Source organism: Tarenaya hassleriana, unplaced genomic scaffold (genome assembly GCF_000463585.1).
Source record: "Tarenaya hassleriana unplaced genomic scaffold, ASM46358v1 Cleome9, whole genome shotgun sequence".
Lineage (NCBI taxonomy): Eukaryota > Viridiplantae > Streptophyta > Magnoliopsida > Brassicales > Cleomaceae > Tarenaya > Tarenaya hassleriana.
The window spans coordinates 226912-248580 of NW_010971389.1; the positions used below are offsets into that span (position 1 = coordinate 226912).

General features: G+C 35.4%; 5 protein-coding genes and 1 long non-coding RNA gene across 7 annotated transcripts in view; 3 read left to right on the top strand and 3 right to left on the bottom strand.

The window, feature by feature from the left end:
- The window catches only part of LOC104803532 (cinnamoyl-CoA reductase-like SNL6), a 2910-nt gene extending 2165 nt beyond the window's left edge, over positions 1-745 (top strand). Inside the window, exons 5-6 of the mRNA XM_010527469.2 lie at positions 19-211; positions 502-745. Coding sequence (XP_010525771.1) covers positions 19-211; positions 502-589 — 281 coding nt within the window. The 3' untranslated portion in view covers positions 590-745. The remainder of the gene's footprint in view (positions 1-18; positions 212-501) is intronic.
- A 1037-nt stretch (positions 746-1782) lies between these two features.
- On the top strand, positions 1783-3540 carry LOC104803531 (tetratricopeptide repeat protein 1). The gene is made up of 5 exons (XM_010527468.1): positions 1783-2202; positions 2483-2662; positions 2758-2884; positions 3020-3133; positions 3275-3540. Exons 1-5 carry the CDS (start codon positions 1885-1887, stop codon positions 3388-3390), a joined length of 855 nt encoding a protein of 284 aa, XP_010525770.1. The 5' UTR covers positions 1783-1884; the 3' UTR covers positions 3391-3540.
- Positions 3541-3875: 335 nt separating this feature from the next.
- Positions 3876-5338, top strand: LOC104803530 (transmembrane protein 208). The gene is made up of 5 exons (XM_010527467.2): positions 3876-4027; positions 4261-4454; positions 4632-4716; positions 4852-4917; positions 5027-5338. The coding sequence occupies exons 1-5, from the start codon at positions 3944-3946 to the stop codon at positions 5117-5119; spliced, it is 522 nt and encodes a 173-aa protein (XP_010525769.1). The 5' UTR covers positions 3876-3943; the 3' UTR covers positions 5120-5338.
- Positions 5339-5513: 175 nt separating this feature from the next.
- Positions 5514-8560, bottom strand: LOC104803529 (autophagy-related protein 18b). Of its 2 annotated transcripts, none has more exons than XM_010527465.2 (11): positions 8487-8560; positions 8276-8349; positions 7467-7540; positions 7264-7373; positions 7059-7150; positions 6821-6933; positions 6569-6688; positions 6335-6480; positions 6140-6253; positions 5964-6029; positions 5514-5802 (listed from the first exon to the last, which is right to left on the bottom strand). In XM_010527465.2, exons 1-11 carry the CDS (start codon positions 8543-8545, stop codon positions 5676-5678), a joined length of 1095 nt encoding a protein of 364 aa, XP_010525767.1. In that variant the 5' UTR covers positions 8546-8560; the 3' UTR covers positions 5514-5675. The 2 variants fall into 2 exon arrangements, with proteins under 2 accessions (XP_010525767.1, XP_010525768.1); XM_010527466.2 differs by having other exon boundaries at positions 5713-5802; positions 5964-6048.
- Positions 8561-9197: 637 nt separating this feature from the next.
- Positions 9198-12761, bottom strand: LOC104803528 (probable LRR receptor-like serine/threonine-protein kinase At4g30520). The gene is made up of 11 exons (XM_010527464.2): positions 12285-12761; positions 12011-12143; positions 11820-11891; positions 11537-11680; positions 11369-11440; positions 11213-11272; positions 11011-11111; positions 10781-10909; positions 10353-10697; positions 9903-10282; positions 9198-9774 (listed from the first exon to the last, which is right to left on the bottom strand). The coding sequence occupies exons 1-11, from the start codon at positions 12397-12399 to the stop codon at positions 9385-9387; spliced, it is 1941 nt and encodes a 646-aa protein (XP_010525766.1). The 5' UTR covers positions 12400-12761; the 3' UTR covers positions 9198-9384.
- Positions 12762-19197: 6436 nt separating this feature from the next.
- Positions 19198-19789, bottom strand: LOC104803533. Its single transcript, XR_770221.1, has 2 exons — positions 19624-19789; positions 19198-19528 (listed from the first exon to the last, which is right to left on the bottom strand). It is a non-coding gene; the product is annotated as an uncharacterized LOC104803533 (long non-coding RNA).
- Between the last annotated feature and the right edge of the window lie 1880 nt (positions 19790-21669).

Sequence of the window (21669 nt, forward strand, 5' to 3'; positions counted from 1 at the left end):
GTCGTGTATATATATTAGGGGCGGCACAAATGTACGAAAACGGGGTATTAGCGCACGTGGACGTGGAATTTCTGGCCGACGTTCACATAAGAGCGTTGGAGGACAGTTCAACTTGTGGGAGATACTTCTGCTTTGATCGAATCGTTAACACTGACGAGGAAGCCCTTAAGCTTGTTCACTCCTTGTCTCCATTGATACCCGTCCCACCAAGGTACTTATTCATCACATTTTTTTTTACGTAATCGTAAGATTTTTTTTTTCGATTCGGTCCGAAGATTCATACAATCGCATGTTTTTTAAGAATTCGGCCCGAATATTCATTATCTTCCTTGTGGTTTTATTCATGATCGAAATGTCACATAAATAGAGTTACAAAATTAAGAAAGAATATTTACTTTCTCGTTATTAAAAGTTAATTATAAGAAAGGATATTTTTATGGGAATAATTAATTGAAAAATACATAGTTAATGTACATATATGGTTAAATATAATGCATGCAGGTACGAGATGCAAGGAAATGAAGTATATGAAGAAAGATTGAGGAACAAGAAGCTGAGTAAGCTGGTCGAAGCTGGACCTGCTTGTTAGAGATAATATATGTATTGGCATTGATTATAAAACCGACCAAAGATTTAAATTTTTATAACCAATTAGCATTATTTGTATATGTTCTGTTAGTTTGTGTTGCTTATGGCGCAAGAGTTACCATGGCAATGGCATACAATATTTATTTATTTTCCTCTCTCACAACCCATCGTATTATTATAAGTAATTCGTTTTGCTTCCACCGGAATTTTATTATTCTATTATGAATTTGTCAAATGGAATCATTTCGAGCTGTTGCCTAATAGATATATTTTTTCAAAAGCAATGGATCATGTAATTATGTTATCAGTGGCGGATCCACTTGTTAGAGAGTGGGGGCACGTGCCCCCGGTGAAATTAGAAAAAAATATAAATTGTTTTATAAATTTAACAAAAAAATTTTAAAATAGAGATTATGCCCCCGTTAAATAAAGTTTTTTTATTATATGTATATTAGTTGCCCCCAATTGAATTTCTGTCTGCGTCCGCCACTGTATGTTATAACCATAAAACCGAACATTATTAATATACCAACTTTCAGATGCAATTTTTATGAAAAATAGAAAATTGTTATAATAATATAATACAGAGATATATTTCATAATAGCTCAAACATATACGCATTGATTAATAGGTACATCGTCTCTGTCAGCAAGTTGTGTGTGACATTGGACATGACGATCGTTCCCATAAGCTTAATTAACAGAAAGAGTTTGACTAATCAATGTATTATAATTAATTGCATTATAATTATAATTTATAGTGATCATTAGATAAATCTCAACATAAGCGTACCTATCTCGATTTGTAAATTTTTTGAAGGGGAACCCAGATGGGGCTCGAATGCGTTAGTAAATGGTAAAAATATTTTAAATCTACGCATAAAAAACACGAATAAAATTACTACACCTCTTTTACCAAAATAAAAAAAAATTACGACAAAAGAATTAAAAGGAGGACTTGTGTATTCATGTATTATTGTTGTCCTCGGCACAACGATATTATATTCGTGTATTGATTTTACGCAAAAATAAAATTTAATTGAAATTGTGTTTTTCAGAAAAAAAAATATAAATCAGAAAAAAGGTGGCAAACGTGAAGATGGGCCTCTATTGGGCTTGAAGTGAATCTAGCTCGGCCCAAAACATTTTTAATGAAAAATGGACCGACGCCGTTTGAGTTGGAAGACTCTGGACCTTCCTGTTTTGATTCTTGGAGCTGAATCGTCGATCAGATTCATCACAGACGTGTTCAATCCTTCAAAATCTCTCGGTAAACCCTAGATTCCCGAATCGAAGATGGTGTTGATCGAATCAAATGAAAGCGAAGAAGAGATCCTCGTGAAGGAGGAACCAAAGAAATCGTGCTCGTCTTCATCGCAACGCGAAACATCGACGACGACTACGGAGGCGAAACATGTCGGCGGAGATGATTCCGATGGGTTCGAGACGGCCAGCGAAAGGGAAATGAGTGATAATGAAGGAGAAGAAGGTGAGAGGAAAAACGAAGCCGAAATGGGCGAGCAATTACAGCAGTCGGAGAAGCCTGAGGAGAAGGAAGGGCATGAGGAACAAGGGAAAGTAGAAGTGGGCTCCAGTGAAGAAACATCGAAACAGGTTATTCTCTTGTTCTACATGAATCATCTGCGAGATGTTCATGTAACTCCATTGTTTAGCGTTGTCGAGTTCTGTGTATATGGTTCATTTCATCGGCTTAGGAATTTCTGGAAACTTTGAAACTTTGAATTGGTTGGTGAGAAGGGGAAACTGATTTGGATCTCGTGGAGGCAGGAATTGGTTGAATTGTCGTTGATTTCGTTCGTTTTTCTATGATCATCATTTCAGTTCTATTTGATTTAGCTTTGATGTTAAAGAGAATAGCTTGGATTTGAAGCAGGAAACTTTGGCAGAAGCAAATGAAGCTAAAGCAGAAGGGAATAAGCTGTTCGGAAATGGCCTTTACGAGGAAGCTCTATCAAAATATGAGCTTTCTTTACAACTGGTGCAGGAGTTGCCGGAATCTGTAGAGCTTCGTTCTATATGCCATTCCAACAGAGCTATATGCTTTCTCAAATTGGTATGAATTCTTTTGGTAATCTTGCTTTGGATTTTGGTTGATGTCAGATGAAGTTCTCAGTATTAATAGCACTTTATCTGGGAAATCTTGTTTAGGGTAAATTTGAAGAAACGATCAAGGAATGCACAAAAGCATTAGAGCTAAATCCTAATTATGTGAAAGCTTTGACTCGAAGAGCCGAGGCCCATGAGAAGCTTGAACACTTTGAAGAGGCCATAACCGGTGAGCTCATAAAACACAATGCAAAATCACTTCTTTGATCTCTTGTGCAACTCATGCATGAAAAATGAAGTCGCTAGAAGAACTGATGAAGGGATACTGTTGGTTTGCTCCCTCTTTCCTCTGGTCTTGATTCAGATTTGAAGAAGATAATTGAACTGGATCCTTCTAACGACCAGGCAAGAAGAGGGATTCGCCGCCTTGAACCCATGGCTGCTGAAAAACGGGAAAAGATGAAAGATGAGGCAATAGGTAACCAACTTCTCTGATATGTTGTCCCATCATAAACTTGAAATACTTTCAGAAGTACCTTCTGCATTGGTTCGCTTTGGTAATAGAATCTTACACTGAACTGTTTTGTCTTGGTCTTCTCAAAATTTTCGGTCTTGACAGCGAAGCTGAAAGAGATGGGAAACACGATATTGGGTAAATTCGGGATGAGTGTAGACAACTTCAAGGCAGTTAAAGACCCGAACACCGGCTCCTACTCCATTTCATTCCAAAACTGATCAAGAAGAAAGACAGAGATCACAATCACATTCTATGTTTTGTTGGTTGTTCTTCTTTATCTGCAAGTTGTCATACTCTCTGTTAAAGCATCACCACAGTTTCTTTTGTTTCTTGGTATGGTAATGCAGCTGCAAGTGTTTCTTTGCATACTCCTTTGATCTTTTGGTGATGTTATGGACCCCCTTTGAAGAGTTATTAGGTTGTAAAGTATCACGAGTGAAAAAGCAAAGCAGATATATAATTAATTGGCAAATTCTATTAGATTAGAGTTCATTTTGGTGGAAATTAACGTTATTGGACTGGCCGATTACAGTTGTTTACTGGAATTTTCGGATCTTGCGGGAAATGTAAAAAGTATTTTGGATCGGGCTTGGTAATGGGCCTCAAAAACAAGACATTCGGCCCATTCTAAAAAGTCAAAGATTTTAGTTTTGACTTTTTTTAATCAACGCAGCTTGCACACTGCTAATTGCTAAAGCCTCTTCGATCCTCCTCGGCCTCTCCGACTTGACTTCTTCTGTAGTTTGGTAGGGAGAGAGAGAGAGAGGGAGAATGGCGAATCAAGGGGCGAAGAAGCGTAAGGAGGAGAACGCTCGGCACATGGCCAAACTCCGTCGTCTTGTGATCGGTTGCAATGTACTCCCTCTTCATCCATATGTCTTCCGATTTCCCAATTTCGAGCTGAAATCACTTGGATTTTGTTGTAATTGCGTTTACGAAATCCCTAAACCTTGCGAGTGATCATGTCAAAATGCAATAAGGGAGGAATTTTCTGCTTCTATCCTCAAAATTTTTCTGTTTTTAGGTCAACCCTGATGGTTTGCCTCGATTCGCTTTGTGAAATGGGGTGTTTTTTCGTGGAAATACAGGTTGTGTATATCGTAGTGAGGATGCTGATTTTCCATTCGAGTGTTACTTGGAAACATGGAATTGGTCTGCTTTTAACGTCGCTGGCTTACGCGATTCCGTATAAGCAGCTCGATCAAATGGCAAAACCTAGCTTTACTGACGATGGCGAGCTTATTGATGGTGGATTCGACATGACCACTGGTGGGATTTGCGGGTATGTTCTATGTTGAACTGAACGTTATCTCTCGAGCTATCACCCAGAAAAAAAAAGTAGGAATCTTTCCGTTGGTGTTTCATGAATAGACGAATCATTGGATCATGACTCTGATATTGGCTCTCTGTCTCCATAACGAAAACTTTATCCTTAGTTGTAATGTCTCTGTCTTTGCAGATACTTACACGACGTAATCTACATTACGATGTTCGTGCAGCTAGCATCGATCATCTCCGACAAATTTTGGTACACGTATCTATTGGTAAGTCCCGTTTAGTTTTGTATATTACTATATCGATCCCATAGGACGAGTCTGAGACATCAAAGCCGTCTTTTAGGACAGTAAGATCAGAAGATGTATGAAATATGATAATGCTTTGTTGTGTTTTTGCTTTAGATTCCTGCATTTGGCGCTTACAAGGCTTCTTGTCTTATTCGAGGATTCTTGTCACATGGTTCAGAGGTAAAATCACTCACTCATTCCTCGTACTCTTTCAACTGCTTCGTAAAAGCAGAAGAAAAAGGCGTTATTGTGAAAACATAAACCGGGTTTGTCCCCGTGGCTGATGTAGGGAGAAGTGGAGGATGAGAAGAGTCGTAAGAAACGGGAGAAAATGGAGAGGAAGGCCTCGAGAGGGCAGGTTATTAGAACAAGAACAAAATGAGTATCTTTCGTTCGTCGAATACACAAATGCATCAAACAACAGGTAACTATTATGGTAGAGATGCATTTGTGTATACTCTATTTAACTTTTACATGGATCTCTGTCTGTCATGATGGAGAATAGTCGTCTAAAATGTACACGATCGGTTCTGTGGAGATTTACCTTTTGGCCTTATCACCATACAGAAGAAATGAAATGAAACAAGCTTGAAAGGGAACCTATAAAGATCTTTGGTCACTCGCCTGTTGTAGCATAAGTAGTCCTCCATACCATGTAGTTGTTGTGTGTCCAAAAGGGTTTTTGATTTCGTTGTAGGGTTCCCCCCTCTCGGGTGAATATGCAAAAGCAGGTCAGTAGTGTCTCTTCATAGCAAACTCAACTAGTAGCCATGGAGTAATCAATAAGAACGAACGCTGTAAATGGAACCAAGAATCATATACATATTTATTCATCCCCATAATACATTCGTTATATACACATGGAAGGAAGAGCATGACTTCCTCGACATCAATCATGGATTTCCAAATAAATGAGACATACATTCTTAGGGTTAATGTCAGCTTGTGGTGATGGACAAGAGGTTGAATTCGCGTTCTAAAGTCCATGCAGATTCATTCTTGTTGTCTATAGATAGAGTATACTCCTGGAAATACCCGTGAACCGTTATTACCAATATCGTCGCCCTGAAAATACGAGCCGCGATTAAGAAAGTTCATCAGCCAACTAAACTAATTACTAATAATACCGGTAAACTCAATTGTGTTTTAGGGTTTAGGGTCTGAGGTTAATAGATTCATGTTTGAATAGTTAACTTAATATGCCTTTGAAGGATAACAAAACTCACCTAAAGGATGAAGAATCAAATGGAGATGTACCCTCTACTTTGTCTATCTTCCTGACCACTGCATGACTGTATAAGCAACCAAAATCTGAGGTGAAAAAGCCGGAATTTTCAACCTTTTTGCGTAAACGTCTTTGATAGAAGGGCATCAGCCATGATGCAGAAGAATGCATTTTTACCTCTTGATTCCAGCTGAAACGGCGTTCTGAAGCACGTGATGATGAGCTGGATCTAATGCATCAGTCACGGTATCGGGAAGAACAGATCCGAGAAAGCTGGTAGATCTTTTACTTCTGCAAGCAATAATAATAAGATGATCCTTGTCTCGAGTTTTTGGTAAGTAGGGTAAGGGAGGTGGAGCTTGATACACTTACCTTTGCTTTATGGCCGACTGTAGAAAAAAGGCATGAATCGAGCCAGAAGAACTTGTAGCTATCAGTATATCTGGAAGATGTGTCGACGGTCCGAAAGACAGTGAATATATCGTCGACGGGTATGTGCCCCTCCTGAAGCTATATGACTGCAAAAGAGAAAACACTTGGAATTTTTAGGAGAGAAACAAAATCGGTCTATTAATCTGATAAGAATTCCTAGTAACTTGCCATCACCTTGGTCGCATCTGAAACAAGATGGACCCTGATTAGGGTTCCTTGTTCAGAAGCCGTGGCAATGTACATTCCGTTTGAAGAGAGGGCAATTGCAGCCAGCGGAGATCGGTGGGCATCTATCTGTCGTTAAATTTAACAAAACAAACATACAACAAGATCAAGAAACGATAACAACGGGTTTGATGCTAGACTAGATAGAAGAAACCTATTCTACTCCAAACAAAAAAAAACGCAAGAATCTTTGAAGTAAACCTCGCTGTGAGACTGCAAATCCATCACGTTATACACTAAAACGGATCCTCTGGTTGCACTGGCGGGTACGGCAAGGAAGCAAGCTTCTAAACATGGAGAGAATGCACAAAGACCTGGCAACAAGATAGGACGAGGAAACCAAAATCACGGTGGGGAAGAAAAACCTGTATATGCCTGCGTAAAATCTGCCATGGAACAGAATCTACGAGCCCAAGCCATTGCTTTTTTTCACACCCACCTTTCGGATTTGGGGCTGTATCAATCGTATCCAGCATAGTGAGAGTATTCAAGTCGTAGACAAACGTTTTCTCTACTAGCACAACAACAAGTCTGTTAAGAATCAGCACGTGAATCAATATGTTCACTGTCCCAAGACAAGACAAGAAAGGGAAAAACAACAACAGTATCCATAGATAAGCAAAGACCAGAGATTATAAGCTAACCTTTTCTTGTTCATGCGGACAGCAAGAATAGAAGTTAAAAAGTTCAACTCCCTGAGAGGAGACCCGGTTGTGGTCTTGAATAAACAGAGACGCCTCGGTGACAGAGAAGGCTGGCGATTTTTCCAGATCACGTAGAGAGTAATTTGTTTGAATGAATTGAAACAATATGCATGAATTTAGCGAGAAAAACATTCATCAAGAACCTGTTCACCAGCTCCGACTATGGCAAGTAGATCTGAGCGGTACAACATCTCGACAATTACGTAAGCCCCAGCAGCTAGCAACAATCAAGAGCAAGAACTTTGAAGTCCAGACATAAGACTTCACAATTCAGATCACTTTCACAGGAAAGCAGTTCAATGACTAAAGCAATAGAAGAGCATGAATTCGCCCGTATCCACTGATCGAAGAACCTAACATTATGTGAATTTTTGAGATAGATGGTGTGCAAAATACACAGAGTATGAGCACATATTTATGTCCAGACACTTTTAATCAAGTTTAACACCATTAACAAGCATCAGATCTCTGCATTACATGAAGTTGCCATCAATATCAGATGCTCTCATGATCAAACTGTAAAAGTCAATTCCTTCAACCCAATACCGCTAAACGGGAAGAAACTTGAGAAAAAAAAAACAAAATCTAGCGGAAAAATCAACAAAAGTGTAGCTTTTTCAATGGGGGGTTTAACCCTAATAACCCACTTGGGTCGCAGCAATTTCAGGGTACACCACCGAAAAAAAAAAAAAAATTTGCGACCTTATTACGAAATAAGAGTAGTTTATTAGTCGTAATAAGTTGTATATTAGTTATATATTAGTCGTAATAAGGTCGCAAATTTTTTTTTTTTTGGGTGGTGTACACTGAAATTGCTGCGACCCAAGTGGGTTATTTGAGTAATATTCCTTTTTCAATGACATCTTCCGAAACCCATAACACGAACCCAATTAGAAAGGGCTAAGGATTACAGAAACAAATGGGAGAAAGAATTCGAAATCGATAAGCTTACCTCGTCCATAGCAGAGTCTGCCTGTAGTGGAATCGAATATTTTGAACGAATCTTTTGAGCTTATCGCGAAACCACTGCAAATTGAGCCAAAAGAAACAGCAGAGCTTTGAATTATGGCTTGTTCGAGAAGATCGAACCAGAAAAAGCAAAAAAAAAAGGGGAATCGAATCGTCTTCTTCAACGAATTCAAATCGGAGAAATAAGAAGATACCTGTTATCTTGATTGAACGAAACGCAGTAGATGGGACACGACGAGGATTGATTCGCCATACCGCCAATTGCTTCAGAAAGCTGCAATTTTTGGGTTCAAATATGTTATCTTTTACAAAATTACAACTAGATCCTACAACTTTTACAAATACCGAATAACACCCCATATAAAATATTTGAAAATAAACATCCCCTAAATAAATTTTGGTATTCACGATTTAATAAATTCGAGCATCAATGTTCAATACATTAACTAATCTTATTTTTGTTGGGTATCAACTACCACAATTTTACTGTTTTATTCTTCAAGATTACAAAATTTCAAAAATGCTACTGGTGATGAGGGTTCCAAGTTTTTTTTTTTTCCCTCAACCCATCAAGTGAAAATGTCAAAATCCAAGATTTGCCCATATATTTAAATTGAAAAACCAGAAAATAAAATCATAATATTCTAGTGAAAAAAGAAAGAAAGAAAGTACATATTCAGCTAGTGAAAATGACAGATGAGGGTCAAAAGTCGGACAAAAACATACGCAAATGAGTTGGGGGATAAAACAGTACATCAGTTTCTGGTCAAAAGACAGAGTCAAACACAGCACATCTGATGTCGTCTCTTTCCTATCTCTCTTCTTGAAACGTTCCATTGTCGTCCTAATGTGAAAGCTTTGTCTGTCTTCAAACCAAAAAAAATCAAGAACCCAGAAGAAAGATGTGCAGCAAGACAATGAAATAACATCCCGAAACCAAAAGCTTAAATATATATACATCAATGCATTACAGACCCAGAATCTGAATTTCGCCATATACATATATAAATGAATGCGTAGAGTACGGGAGAATGAGAGCTTTCCGTGGAAAAATGAAGGGCTTTAACTTCGATCTCTGCTAATGTCAATCTGTTATCTTGGACCTGATAGTTCCATGGCGAGTGAATCCAACGCATGATGATCATCATCATCGTCATCGAATGCCATACCAAACAGTTGATTCGACCGATCATTGCCATTGCCATCGGGTCTTGAAACAGATGTAGACCGAGAAGAGGTTTTGGAAGAGATGTTGGAATGGTAGAAGTGTGAATGGTTATGAGAAGCGGCCCATTTCTCGGCTAAGCCATCGCCTTCCAGCATCTGAACCACTTCAGACATCCTGGGACGGTGCGCTGGTAGGTATTGTGTGCACAGAAGTGCCACTTGCAGCATCTCACCAACCTCTATCTGGTCATAGTTCGTCCCCAGTTCTCGATCCACCAGCTCTTCTGCTTTCATTTCTTCGTGCAGTTTCCTCACCTACAAATCACAAGAACGGATTTTTCGACTTGTTTGAGATACCCTTTTCGCTGGTTCTGCATTGACATGGATCTCGCTTATATATATACACACACACTCAAGAATGTGTCGTGAGAGAATCTGCTTACCCATTCAAGCATGGCCCCTTTCTGGTTAACAGTCTTGCCAAACTCGAGAGCTCTCATTCCAGTTACGAGTTCTAGCAAGAGTATACCAAACCCGAAGACATCGGTTTTCTCAGACGACTGGCCAGTGGAGAGATACTCGGGTGCAATGTGGCCAACAGTTCCTCTAACAGCAGTTGTGACATGGGAATCCCCATGGTTCAGGAGCTTAGCGAGCCCAAAATCTCCAACAACTGCTTCGAAATACTCGTCTAGTAGAATATTCGCTGCCTTAACGTCTCTATGAATGATCTTTGGGTCACATTGCTCGTGCAGATACAGCAATCCTCTAGCAGATCCAATTGCTATCCTCTTCCTCATGTTCCAATCCAATGCCGGCTTAGCTGTCAGAACGACAAGTTAGAAACTTATACGTTGAAGGGTAAGAATGAAAGAGGTGCCCTTTTGTTTTACCTTTAAGCCTTGAGGCGACACTGCCATTGGACATGAAAGGGTAGACAAGAAGCCTTTCACCAGAAGTAGCACAATAACCGATCAACCGGAGCAAATTCCTATGAACAGCCAAGCTGATCATCTCAAGCTCGGTACGGAACTGTGAATCTCCAGACGTCCCGTTCAGATCCTTTAATCGTTTCACTGCAACCATAGTCCCATCTCCTAGCTTTCCCTTGTACACGTTACCGAATCCTCCAGCACCAAGAATGTTCTTGGAACTGAACCCGTCTGTAGCTATTTGGAGTTCTCTGAACATGAAGCATCGGAGATTTCCAAGGCTTATCAGCCCTTCCTCTTGTTTGTCTGCCAAAAGAAAAGGCATTCATCAACTGAGACAAAGTCTTTCTTGATGGAACCGAATAGACAAAAGCCTCGACAGGACAAACCACTCATGCGAAGGATCAGTAGCTTTCTTCGGTTCTTTCGTTTCAAAATGAACCATATTGCTATGATTACTAGAACAGCGAAACCAAGGCTTAAACCGAGGGAAATGGCCAATCTGTTGGACCTGCGTCCTACAGTTTCACCGGAAAAACATAACCAAACAGTTACATGGAGCAGACAGCATTACAATTGAGATGTCAGATCAAGAAGGGCTGCATTTCGAGCTTCATACCAGATGATGAGCTCAATGAAACAGATAGAGGACTTGCATTCACTGATCCTGAGCATATTTCAGGTGGGCTGCTTCTACAAATCAATGGGTTCCCCACAACACTGCATTCAACAGCAATGGAATCAAGAATCCAGAGACAGAGAGAGAGAGAGAATCTGTGGCAATATGAACAAAAGTTGAAGACAATGAACATATTTCATACTTGAAAGTCCTGGCTGGGAATCTCGGAACAGGGCCACTGAGATTGTTGTAAGACAAGTCCCTGAGTTTAAAAAGATCAAAACGGCCACGAACCCATTATTCAAATCGTGATTCACAAGAACCATAGGCATAAAAGAAAAATAAATCAACATCTCACAAGAACGAGAGGTGAGGAATTTGAGACAGAGAGGCAGGGAAGGGCCCAGACAATGAGTTGTTGTTCAGTCTCCTACAATGGAATCATTGCAGAAGAACAGATAGTACGAGGTAAGACGATGAACTTGAGAAAGAAGCATCATTGTGTGAGAAAGACGAAAGAACTCACAGATATTGGAGACTATCCAGCTGACCAATGGAACCGGGAATTTCGCCGGAAAACCGGTTATTGGATAGATCAAAGGTCTGTAATTTAGGCAGAAAACCGAGCTCCGGTGGAATTTTACCAGAGATGTTGTTGTTCTGAAACAACCTTCAAAATCCATAACACGAGAAATTTCCAAGAAAAAAACAAAACCCATCAATATAAAAACTTGAAATTACATGGGAAAAAGGACAAAAACGAACGGAGATTTGAGAAAACACAAAGGAATATGTCGTTATCTACTTACACTTGGCGAAGATTAGTCAGATTTCCGATCGACCCAGATAAAGTTCCCGAGAGAGACTGGCTCGGAGCTCCTCTGCCATTGGAGAAAACTTTGTCGCCATTAATGAACTGTTCGATCTCTTCCTCGGAACTCCAGAGAGAGAAAAACTACGAAACAAAACTTAAATATATTTAAAAGAAAAAACAACTCACAGGCCGATGACGAGGTTGTCGGGAGAGCAAGTAATCATCGCCCAGCTACAAGGATCAACGGAAAACTCATCCCAGTTGCTCAAAGCCCCATGAGGATCGTGCAAATCGTTCTTTATACTTATCAGCGCCTCCACTATCATTTCAACGCCACCCAAAAGAAAAAGGAAAAGAAAACCCAACCACGTCGTAAAGAACTGAAATTTAGCTAAACCCATATTTCATAATTGTTCAAAAAATCGAAATACATAAAAAAAAAAGCTCTCTTTTTTTCTACCTTCATGATTCCGGGGCTCGTACGACAGAGAACAAGTAGCGAGACAGAGTAGTAAGAAGGATAGGAAGAAGAAGAGGTAAAATGGATTCATCGTCATCTTCGACATCACGGCCATGGAAGCTTAGCTAAGAGGAGCCAAACAAGAACCGAAGAAGCTCAAGAACATTACTTTTTTTTTTGTTCTGCTTTGGTTTTTGTTGCCCCCACAAAAAAAAAAGGAAAGCAAAAGGGAAAAAAAAGCTTTTTTTTCTCGGGTGTATCAAAGTTTCTTCTTCTTTAACAGTAGCTCGCACGCACAGTGTGTGAGTAATGAATCAGAAACCAAAGTAATAATAAACAAATATGACATGAAACGATTAAAATCGGAGAGAAGAAGCCAAAACGAAAGCGAGGAACTTTTTTTTGTGCGTGGATTTTGTAGAGAGAGAAAGTGGGAGTGTTCTTGTAGAGAGAGAAAGTGTGCTGTGTTTGTGGGGGGAGAATCAGGGGAAGCTGATACGGAACTGTCAGATACCCGATGGTGCTCTTGTTTTTTTTTTATATATTTTTTTTATTATTATTGTGCTCATTTCAACATTTTTCTTGTATAAATTTCGAAAATATTCTCTAATTAATCATCAAATCATACCATTGGATTTCAAGATGTTGTAGAAAAAAATCTCATCTTTAATTAAAAAAATGATTCTAAATGACAAATGAAAACCACAAACATATATAAAAATTCAACCTTTTAGTGAAAATATGTGGATTTATGCATCATCAAGGGCGGAAATATTTGTTAAGATTACAAAAATGCCTCAACATAAAAGTTTACATGATGCAAAATGTTTTTTTTTTATGTATGTACACACTCATGTCAATGTTGATTACAAATGGTTGATGTTTAAAGTGTATTTTATGCGTATAAATATATAAAATTTAATTCTAATAACATCTTGTGATCTTTATTTCAAGTTACTGTCTTTTTGCTTTTTTTTAAAAAAAAAATTGTGATGTGTGTATGTACCACTACTACCAGTGGGTTGGGGACTGAACGGCGCTAACATGCGCCTCTTCTTTTTCATGTTTCTTTTTGTCTTTTTTGGTCTTTTTTGGTGAAAACATTGCTAAAACTATTAGACCAGAGGAGTTGATGATTTGAAATTTTTTTGATTTTTTTTCTCTTCAAGTCTTTATTCAATCTCTTTGTTCTTATTATTTATACACATATACGCAAATATATAAAATCAGATAAAATTTCAGGTGAATTGATTAGGAGTATCGTCAAATGTCGAGATTGAGGATTTGACTCTTTATTTGTTCATCTGTCGTCCGTAAGTTGCCGACTGATTTACTTTCTGCATGTTGTAGATTCGTGCATATGCATTGAGTTTATCCAATCAGTGCATCCGAAAAATAAGAGATGAAAATTTTTTACTATATAAAAAAAATATATATATATAAAATCAATGTGTGTATTTAGTCAATGTGTATATTTTGGAGAAAGCTATGTGGATGTCATGATTAAGAGAAATTGGCTAAAAGGCCCTGAAATAGGGAAATGAATCTTTTTTTAATTAAAAAAAAAAAAGAGGAAAAGTGAGTGCCTGATTTGTGATGTTACATATTTTTTGACAGGTACTTGTTTTTTTTTTCCTTCACCATCATTATACCCTCCTTCGTGTCAATTTTATTAATAGCCTTATAATATAATTTTCTTTTTTTTAAAATATTTTATTATACAACAGTCAATAGTCATAGACCCCGAGTTTTCGAATTATGTTATAATATATGGTCTCAACTGTAACAAATAACCAACCAACCACACCTAGTAGACAGATATATATATGTATGGACATTTTGTTATTCGTGGATTTGTCTATTCTATTTTTTTTTTTTTGTCTATTTTATAACTTTTATAAATTAGACAATTTAATTTAAACGAAATCATTTATAAATAAGTTTTCGATCAAGAGAACATAGTCTTATATAAGATTCGTTTTTTTTATATATTTTTAAACCAAAATAAATTTCTTAGAATAAGACCCATTCAAGTAAAAAAATAAATGCAATAATTATGCAAATTACATTTTCTATTGAATACATTAAATTTAGTATTTTTTATATTATCAAAGTTTATATTTTTAATAACACGGTGGATTTGAGAGAATATGCAAACAGACGTCTAGCCATACGATATGAAATTTGATACTAAAATAAGTCGATATTAAAGAAACTTGTTGAAATCGAACCATACATATATATATGTGTGACAATATTATATGAAATAATTTGATAATACGTAATTCAAACAAATAAAAATGGAAATTAGGAACGTGGCCCAATGCCATTTTGGGCTTATCAGGGTGAGGTAAGCACACAGGTACTTTGTAACCGAACACCTATCTTCCACCACTCTCACCCATATATTATCAAATATATACATTCCATTCCATTGCATTTTAAGTTATAAATTAAATATGTAAAAGCAGTGCATTTAATTTCATTTCTTTTAATTAAATTATTAGAGGACTGCACATAGGACAAGGTGTGTAACCCCACCCATTTTCAATCTCCGCAATATATTATTTGGTTTTATAAAAATTCAAGTTTAGAATAGAATAACGTGGAATCTGTACTACTATATACTTTTTTAAAAAAAGGTCAAAACGTGTAAATAGTGAAAAACTAATTTTTAAACTTTTTATTTATAAATTTATTTCTAAATTTATAAAATATATCGTTATAATTCTCAAATTTTTAAAATATGTTATTATAATTCTCAAATGAATTTATAGATCAACGTCGTAAATATTTTTTCTAATACCAATTAGCAAATTTAAAAATTATAATAACATATTTTACAATTTTGAAAATAAATTTATCAAACCAAAAGTTTATAAATTAGTTTTTTTTATCATTTTATAAATTTAAAAATTTTAGTAGGATTTACCCAAAAACTCTATTCATCAATATACTATATGACTAGCTTTTTTTTTGGTAAAACATCAATCAAACAAGTGGACAAATGGAAAAATGTAAGAAATCATTCTGGTTTGGAAAAATGGAAAAAATTAAATGAATAATAAATAATCGTGCCTCAATTAAATTCGAATATTTTGATATAATGGAGTAATATCATAATCCAAACATGAAAATAAAAATAAGAGGCGCTCATTGGATTGGAGTCCAATGAAAGAAACGTATATGACCGATTCCTATCAAAAAGTTTTGTAAAGCCAAAATTCAACAAATAAAGAAATATTACTCTTCTTTTTAGATCCGATGCTTCGCATTTCCTTTCAATTGTTTTGGTTTGGATATTTTGTTTTGCATAATTAAATTCATTTTTAATAATGATTTTTTTGAATTGTATTAGATTTTAGTTATGTTTAATTTTTAATTAAAGGTTTTGTTTCACTCAATTTTGTTATTATTATTTTTATTATATCTGAGTTCCATTAATTTAATCATTTACATCAAATCAAATAGATTTTATAATAAATTTCCTTTAATATGATATGATTATATATTAAATTTTATATAAACTAAGAAAATCCATCATCGGTTGTCATAGAAATTCGTGTAAGGCATTTAATTTGCAGTTTGGGCTTTGGAATTCCAAAAAAAAAAGGTAGCATAAAGCAAAAAAGTTAAAGTGAAAAAAAAAAGAGAGAGAAATAAAAACCAAATCTTCGTTGAAGTGCGTTTATTCTCCAGTGGCTCATGTGGGCGACTTCCGATTCTTCAATACAAATATTATATCATTTTTTTAAAAGTTTGTGAATAAATTATATGGAAATCGAAATAATATATTATTCCCAAATCAATCTCTCTAACGTACAAAAATACGACACATGTAGTATTTATAAATAGGTAACATAATTTTTTTCAAGAAAAATATTTAACCAACACACATATTTGATAAAATAGGCTGCGACTATCCACAATATTAATTTACTTTACAATATATATATATATTATATTGCTGCAGCATTTCTGTCGCGACGTCTACAACGTTTTTGGGCCTATAATTTCAATTTTAAATTTTAGAAGCCCAAGGCCCATCTATATTCTCTATGCGCGCCGGAAGGCAGAAGAAGCCATGTTTTTTTTTACTAGAAGGTTTTTTAGTCATAGGAAATTCAGAAATAAATATTGTTGATTTTTATTAATATACGATAAATTATATATAAATTTTAAATCTTATAAGAATATTCTAGTCTAAATCATAATATTTAGATATTTTGTATGTGTATATATATAATATCTCGTGTATATATATATATGGACGTACCTATTTTATGAATCATGGGGATATACCTCCATTCTTTTTATTAAAAAAAACTTAATTTCATTATAAATTAACAAGTTTCTAACAAAAATTATTAAATATCCCATAAAAATTTTAAATTTATCTCTTAAATTATAATAATTTTTTACATTATCCTATTGATAAATTTTTCTAGATCCGTCCATATATATATATATATATATATATATGGGCGTAAGTATATATATATATATATTTGAGATAAAAGGCGTTAATAATCGGACACGATCTGAATTTGCTGAATAAATAAATAAATGTATTGATACATTTAAGGGGGATATAGGCTTCTATCAAATCCCCAAATATAACAATTACAACGTTAAGGTAAAATATCAATAATTGGTCCGACCAGACAAATGTGTTTGGAACTGGGCTCAATGTCACACTGTCCTTCCTTCTGCGCGTAAGGCCCACAATTTCTTTTCCTCTTCCTTTTTTTTTTTTGGTGATTTTAAGCTTTGAGCCCACATTCTATTTTACCTTTTTGTCCTCTCTTGAAATCTCATCGTCTTTATGAGAAATCAAAGTACGAGCTATACGTATATAAATATATACCTATAATGAAGCTATATATATATATATCGTTGTACGTGTGTTTAGATCGATATTGGGTTTGTGTTTTGCAATTTCAACCCTCTAGAAATTCTACATTACTTCGGGCTTTATTCCAATTACTTCATGTGATTATCAAATCGAAGCAAATTCATTAATATTATATACGCAAATAATACACAATAAGGGAAGCCACTCAAGCATATTAATATATTATACACACGATTACATGTTCTATATGTATCCTACATATATATACGCAAATAATACACAATAAGGAAAACCATTCATGCATATTATATACAAAATTACATACTCTATATGTATGCTACATATATATATACATATTATATGTATGTGTGTCAGTTCTATGTAAACACCAAGACCCATGTGATGTGACATGTTTGCTTGGGGCTTCGAGAACACAAGAAGGCCCACAAGAGGGGGGGGGGGGGGGGGGGGGAATTCAAAACCTTCCACATTTCCCAAGAAATTTGTAACACAGCATATACCAAAGTTATTTAAATCTTTTAACTTATAATATATATATATATATATATATACACACACATATGTGATCATCTATATATTGTATATAGTAAGAAGGTCTGACATTGATTTTGAACTTGCAATAGAACAGTCATATTTTTCACTGCATTGAACTCTCTGCTCTGTATATATATATATATATATATATATATAAAATTTCCCACATATAATATCCTTCTTTAAAATATTCTAATATAATATATCTTTTCCAATAATAATACAACGAACTAAAAGACAACAACATGTTCATACACATTGTGTATGAGCGACACGTCTACAACTTAATTATACATTGTCTACACTGCATTTCGAAAATTACAATAAATGCAAATACACGCACGAAATCATACAGTAGATTTTCTCATTAATTGAAATTCACGGAAAAAATTTCTCTAAATAAATGAACAATCTCACTTGTAGTAAATTATCAAGAATGTAATATATACACATATATATACGTACACTTACTTGGAACGCAGAACGAAGACGACGATATCTGTTCCTGGTTTTATTCTGTCGTGAACACAAATCACCATTGCAACAGAATCTTTGCCTGCATCTATATATCTTTGGATAAAATTTTCCACTTCAGTAATTTTTTAGATTGTAGTATTTTTTTTAGGTCCATTATATTAGAATTTCTAGATGAACGTATGACAATTATGTTTTATAATCTCTACTGTTAATTTTCCTAACATCTTATGTTGCATTTATAAATGCCATCCGTTTTGTGGGTTTTCCAATGATTTATATTAAAAAAGGAGGAGACCAATTAGATCGAATTGGCCCACAAAAAATCATCGGATAAAATAAACGAATATATTTTTCAAAGCAAAAAAATAGAAAGCAATTTAATAAAGACGTTATCATATTTTATAAAAGAAAATAGAAAGATCTAACGGTGGAGATATTCAACACGTGTACGAAGATGAGAGGAGGAGAAGAGGAAAGACAAAAAAAATTTCCAGCATACGCAATGACCTGTGTGAGATGAAAAGACAAGCAGAGAGAGAGAGAGAGAGAGAGAGAGAGAACAGCATGAGACAGAATGTCTGAGGAAACGTCAGACTTGTCAGAGAGAAAGAAGCCAATGTACGGTCAAAGATCATGTTCTCTCCGCCCATCCAACGGTCCAAATTCATCGAATCAGAATGAACCCACCATTTTCAAGTGAAATCCATAGTTTCTACGAGTTCATCTTATCTTATGACCGATCCCGAGATACACACACACACACACACACATACATATATATATATATATCGTAATGTTAAATAGAGAAAACTACAAATGCAGTAGTTTTCTTCCTGTTCATTTATTTCATTTTGTCGTTATATATATATATTTGTATATATATCCGTCGGTTGCTTATGTAATTGCATTTGCCCGTATGTATGTACCCCTAACATGTGTGTCATATATATATATATATATTAGATACACACACATACATACATACATACATACATATATATATATATAATATGGGGTATTGTGAAATTAAAAGCCGGAAAAAAGAACGTAATTAGTGCGAGAGATTATACACCAAAATGAAAATTAACACAGAGAGATGAGGAGGAGGAGGAAGAAGAAGTGTGAGTATTTGATAATGAGACAGAGGAGATTGAGCCGTCCCGCCAATATCACCGCCATTAACGAGATTACAGATCAGAGGATTAAAACACAGAACAGATCTAGTATCAAACACAGTATCAGTTTCCCTTGCACTGTTTGGCCTCTCGATTCTCGCCTTCTTTTCTGACGGAAATACCCTTCGTCTCTCTCCACCATTGTCGTCGAGCTCAGCCCAGGCTCCATTTTTTTTTCGTTTCTTCTCCCAGACCCACAAAAAAAATAGCAAATCAGAAAAGCAAGAACACGGAACAACATACGAGGAAGAAGAAGAAAGGGGATTCGGGAGCTTACAGGCGAAGAAGAAGAAGAAGAGTGAGAGTGAATATAGAGATCGATTCTCTCTCGGGAATTTCTTGAGCTTTTTGGGGGTTTCTATTTTCATGAACGCTTTCGACTGAGAGAAAGTGTCTTCCTTTGTATGTTTCCTCAGCAGAGAGTTCTTGGTGGTGGGGGACGACCGACGTTGCGTCAAATAAATGACTCTCCGTAACAACATAATAAAAAGCCATTTTCGTATTATTATTATTATTATTATTATTATTATTATTATTATTATTATTATTATTATTTTACACCTATGTATTATTATATATGTGTTTCAAAGACATCAAGATATACATATATGCATGTATATATCCATGGATACAAGCATCGACATAACAACATAATGGCAAATTGCCAATTATAAGAGTTTTTTTAATATAACTATCGACAAGTGGTGCATATAAATTTATCTACTATTTAATAAATTATCTAATATTTTTTTTTGGTCAAATCAGGAAGTTCATCTGGGCCTTCGGCCCAACCTACATCTCCCTGAGTTTGAGAGCAGCCTTTGAACACGCAGCCTTTGGCTATGCCTCTCCCTCCCCGCATGCCTGGATTCGAACCCCTGACCTGAAGAAGAAACACCATCACTTCCAGTACAGGTACCACATATATACAATTGCTTCCTGTATTATTCTAATATAATAATAAACTATTAGGGTAGACGTTTCAGTATAGTTATCCGAAATTGTATCGAACCAAAAAATATGGTATTTTTTTAACCGAATCGTTTAAAATTTTCGAATGGAATTTTATAGAAAATCGAATTTTTTAGAACCGAACCGAACTAAATTTTGAAAAACTCCCGAAAAAACTAAAAATGTATTAATTAGATTTCTTTACTAAAAACCGGAATCGAAACCAAACCAAACCGAATATAAAATGATAACCGATCGGTATATAATTTTATAAACTGAAAGAATCGAATCAAAACACCCATCCCTATTAACCACTACACACGCATGAATATATATATATATATATATTTACACATTTGAATATTTGAGATGTTATGTCAGTTGTTTATATGTTTTTTAAGCTTTCCATTAAAAAATTATATCTTTGGATAAAATTTTCCACTTCAGTAATTTTTTAGATTGTAGTATTTTTTTTAGGTCCATTATATTAGAATTTCTAGATGAACGTATGACAATTATGTTTTATAATCTCTACTGTTAATTTTCCTAACATCTTATGTTGCATTTATAAATGCCATCCGTTTTGTGGGTTTTCCAATGATTTATATTAAAAAAGGAGGAGACCAATTAGATCGAATTGGCCCACAAAAAATCATCGGATAAAATAAACGAATATATTTTTCAAAGCAAAAAAATAGAAAGCAATTTAATAAAGACGTTATCATATTTTATAAAAGAAAATAGAAAGATCTAACGGTGGAGATATTCAACACGTGTACGAAGATGAGAGGAGGAGAAGAGGAAAGACAAAAAAAATTTCCAGCATACGCAATGACCTGTGTGAGATGAAAAGACAAGCAGAGAGAGAGAGAGAGAGAGAGAGAGAGAACAGCATGAGACAGAATGTCTGAGGAAACGTCAGACTTGTCAGAGAGAAAGAAGCCAATGTACGGTCAAAGATCATGTTCTCTCCGCCCATCCAACGGTCCAAATTCATCGAATCAGAATGAACCCACCATTTTCAAGTGAAATCCATAGTTTCTACGAGTTCATCTTATCTTATGACCGATCCCGAGATACACACACACACACACACACATACATATATATATATATATCGTAATGTTAAATAGAGAAAACTACAAATGCAGTAGTTTTCTTCCTGTTCATTTATTTCATTTTGTCGTTATATATATATATTTGTATATATATCCGTCGGTTGCTTATGTAATTGCATTTGCCCGTATGTATGTACCCCTAACATGTGTGTCGTTAAATAATGTTTGCTTCAACTTTGTTACAAAAATGAAACCCCTTTTAACAGATTCAAAAACAAATCTTCATCGAGGTTTATATATCATTCTTTTTATTG

What these genes read in the sequence shown, in the direction of transcription:
- LOC104803531 (XM_010527468.1), top strand. Translation starts at nt 1,885, where the DNA reads ATGGTGTTGATCGAATCAAATGAAAGCGAAGAAGAGATCCTCGTGAAG. An exon ending in CTATATGCTTTCTCAAATTG is followed by an intron (nt 2,663 to 2,757) that starts GTATGAATTCTT and finishes AATCTTGTTTAG; the next exon opens with GGTAAATTTGAAGAAACGAT. An exon ending in GATGAAAGATGAGGCAATAG is followed by an intron (nt 3,134 to 3,274) that starts GTAACCAACTTC and finishes CGGTCTTGACAG; the next exon opens with CGAAGCTGAAAGAGATGGGA.
- LOC104803529 (XM_010527465.2), bottom strand. Translation starts at nt 8,545, where the DNA reads ATGGCGAATCAATCCTCGTCGTGTCCCATCTACTGCGTTTCGTTCAAT. An exon ending in TCGTTCAATCAAGATAACAG is followed by an intron (nt 8,350 to 8,486) that starts GTATCTTCTTAT and finishes CTCAATTTGCAG; the next exon opens with TGGTTTCGCGATAAGCTCAA. An exon ending in GTTTCAGCTGGAATCAAGAG is followed by an intron (nt 6,030 to 6,139) that starts GTAAAAATGCAT and finishes TTGCTTATACAG; the next exon opens with TCATGCAGTGGTCAGGAAGA.
- LOC104803530 (XM_010527467.2), top strand. Translation starts at nt 3,944, where the DNA reads ATGGCGAATCAAGGGGCGAAGAAGCGTAAGGAGGAGAACGCTCGGCAC. An exon ending in GTCTTGTGATCGGTTGCAAT is followed by an intron (nt 4,028 to 4,260) that starts GTACTCCCTCTT and finishes GTGGAAATACAG; the next exon opens with GTTGTGTATATCGTAGTGAG. An exon ending in TTTGGTACACGTATCTATTG is followed by an intron (nt 4,717 to 4,851) that starts GTAAGTCCCGTT and finishes TTTTTGCTTTAG; the next exon opens with ATTCCTGCATTTGGCGCTTA.
- LOC104803528 (XM_010527464.2), bottom strand. Translation starts at nt 12,399, where the DNA reads ATGGCCGTGATGTCGAAGATGACGATGAATCCATTTTACCTCTTCTTC. An exon ending in CTGACTAATCTTCGCCAAGT is followed by an intron (nt 11,681 to 11,819) that starts GTAAGTAGATAA and finishes TGGATTTTGAAG; the next exon opens with GTTGTTTCAGAACAACAACA. An exon ending in ATTCCTCACCTCTCGTTCTT is followed by an intron (nt 11,273 to 11,368) that starts GTGAGATGTTGA and finishes TTTTAAACTCAG; the next exon opens with GGACTTGTCTTACAACAATC.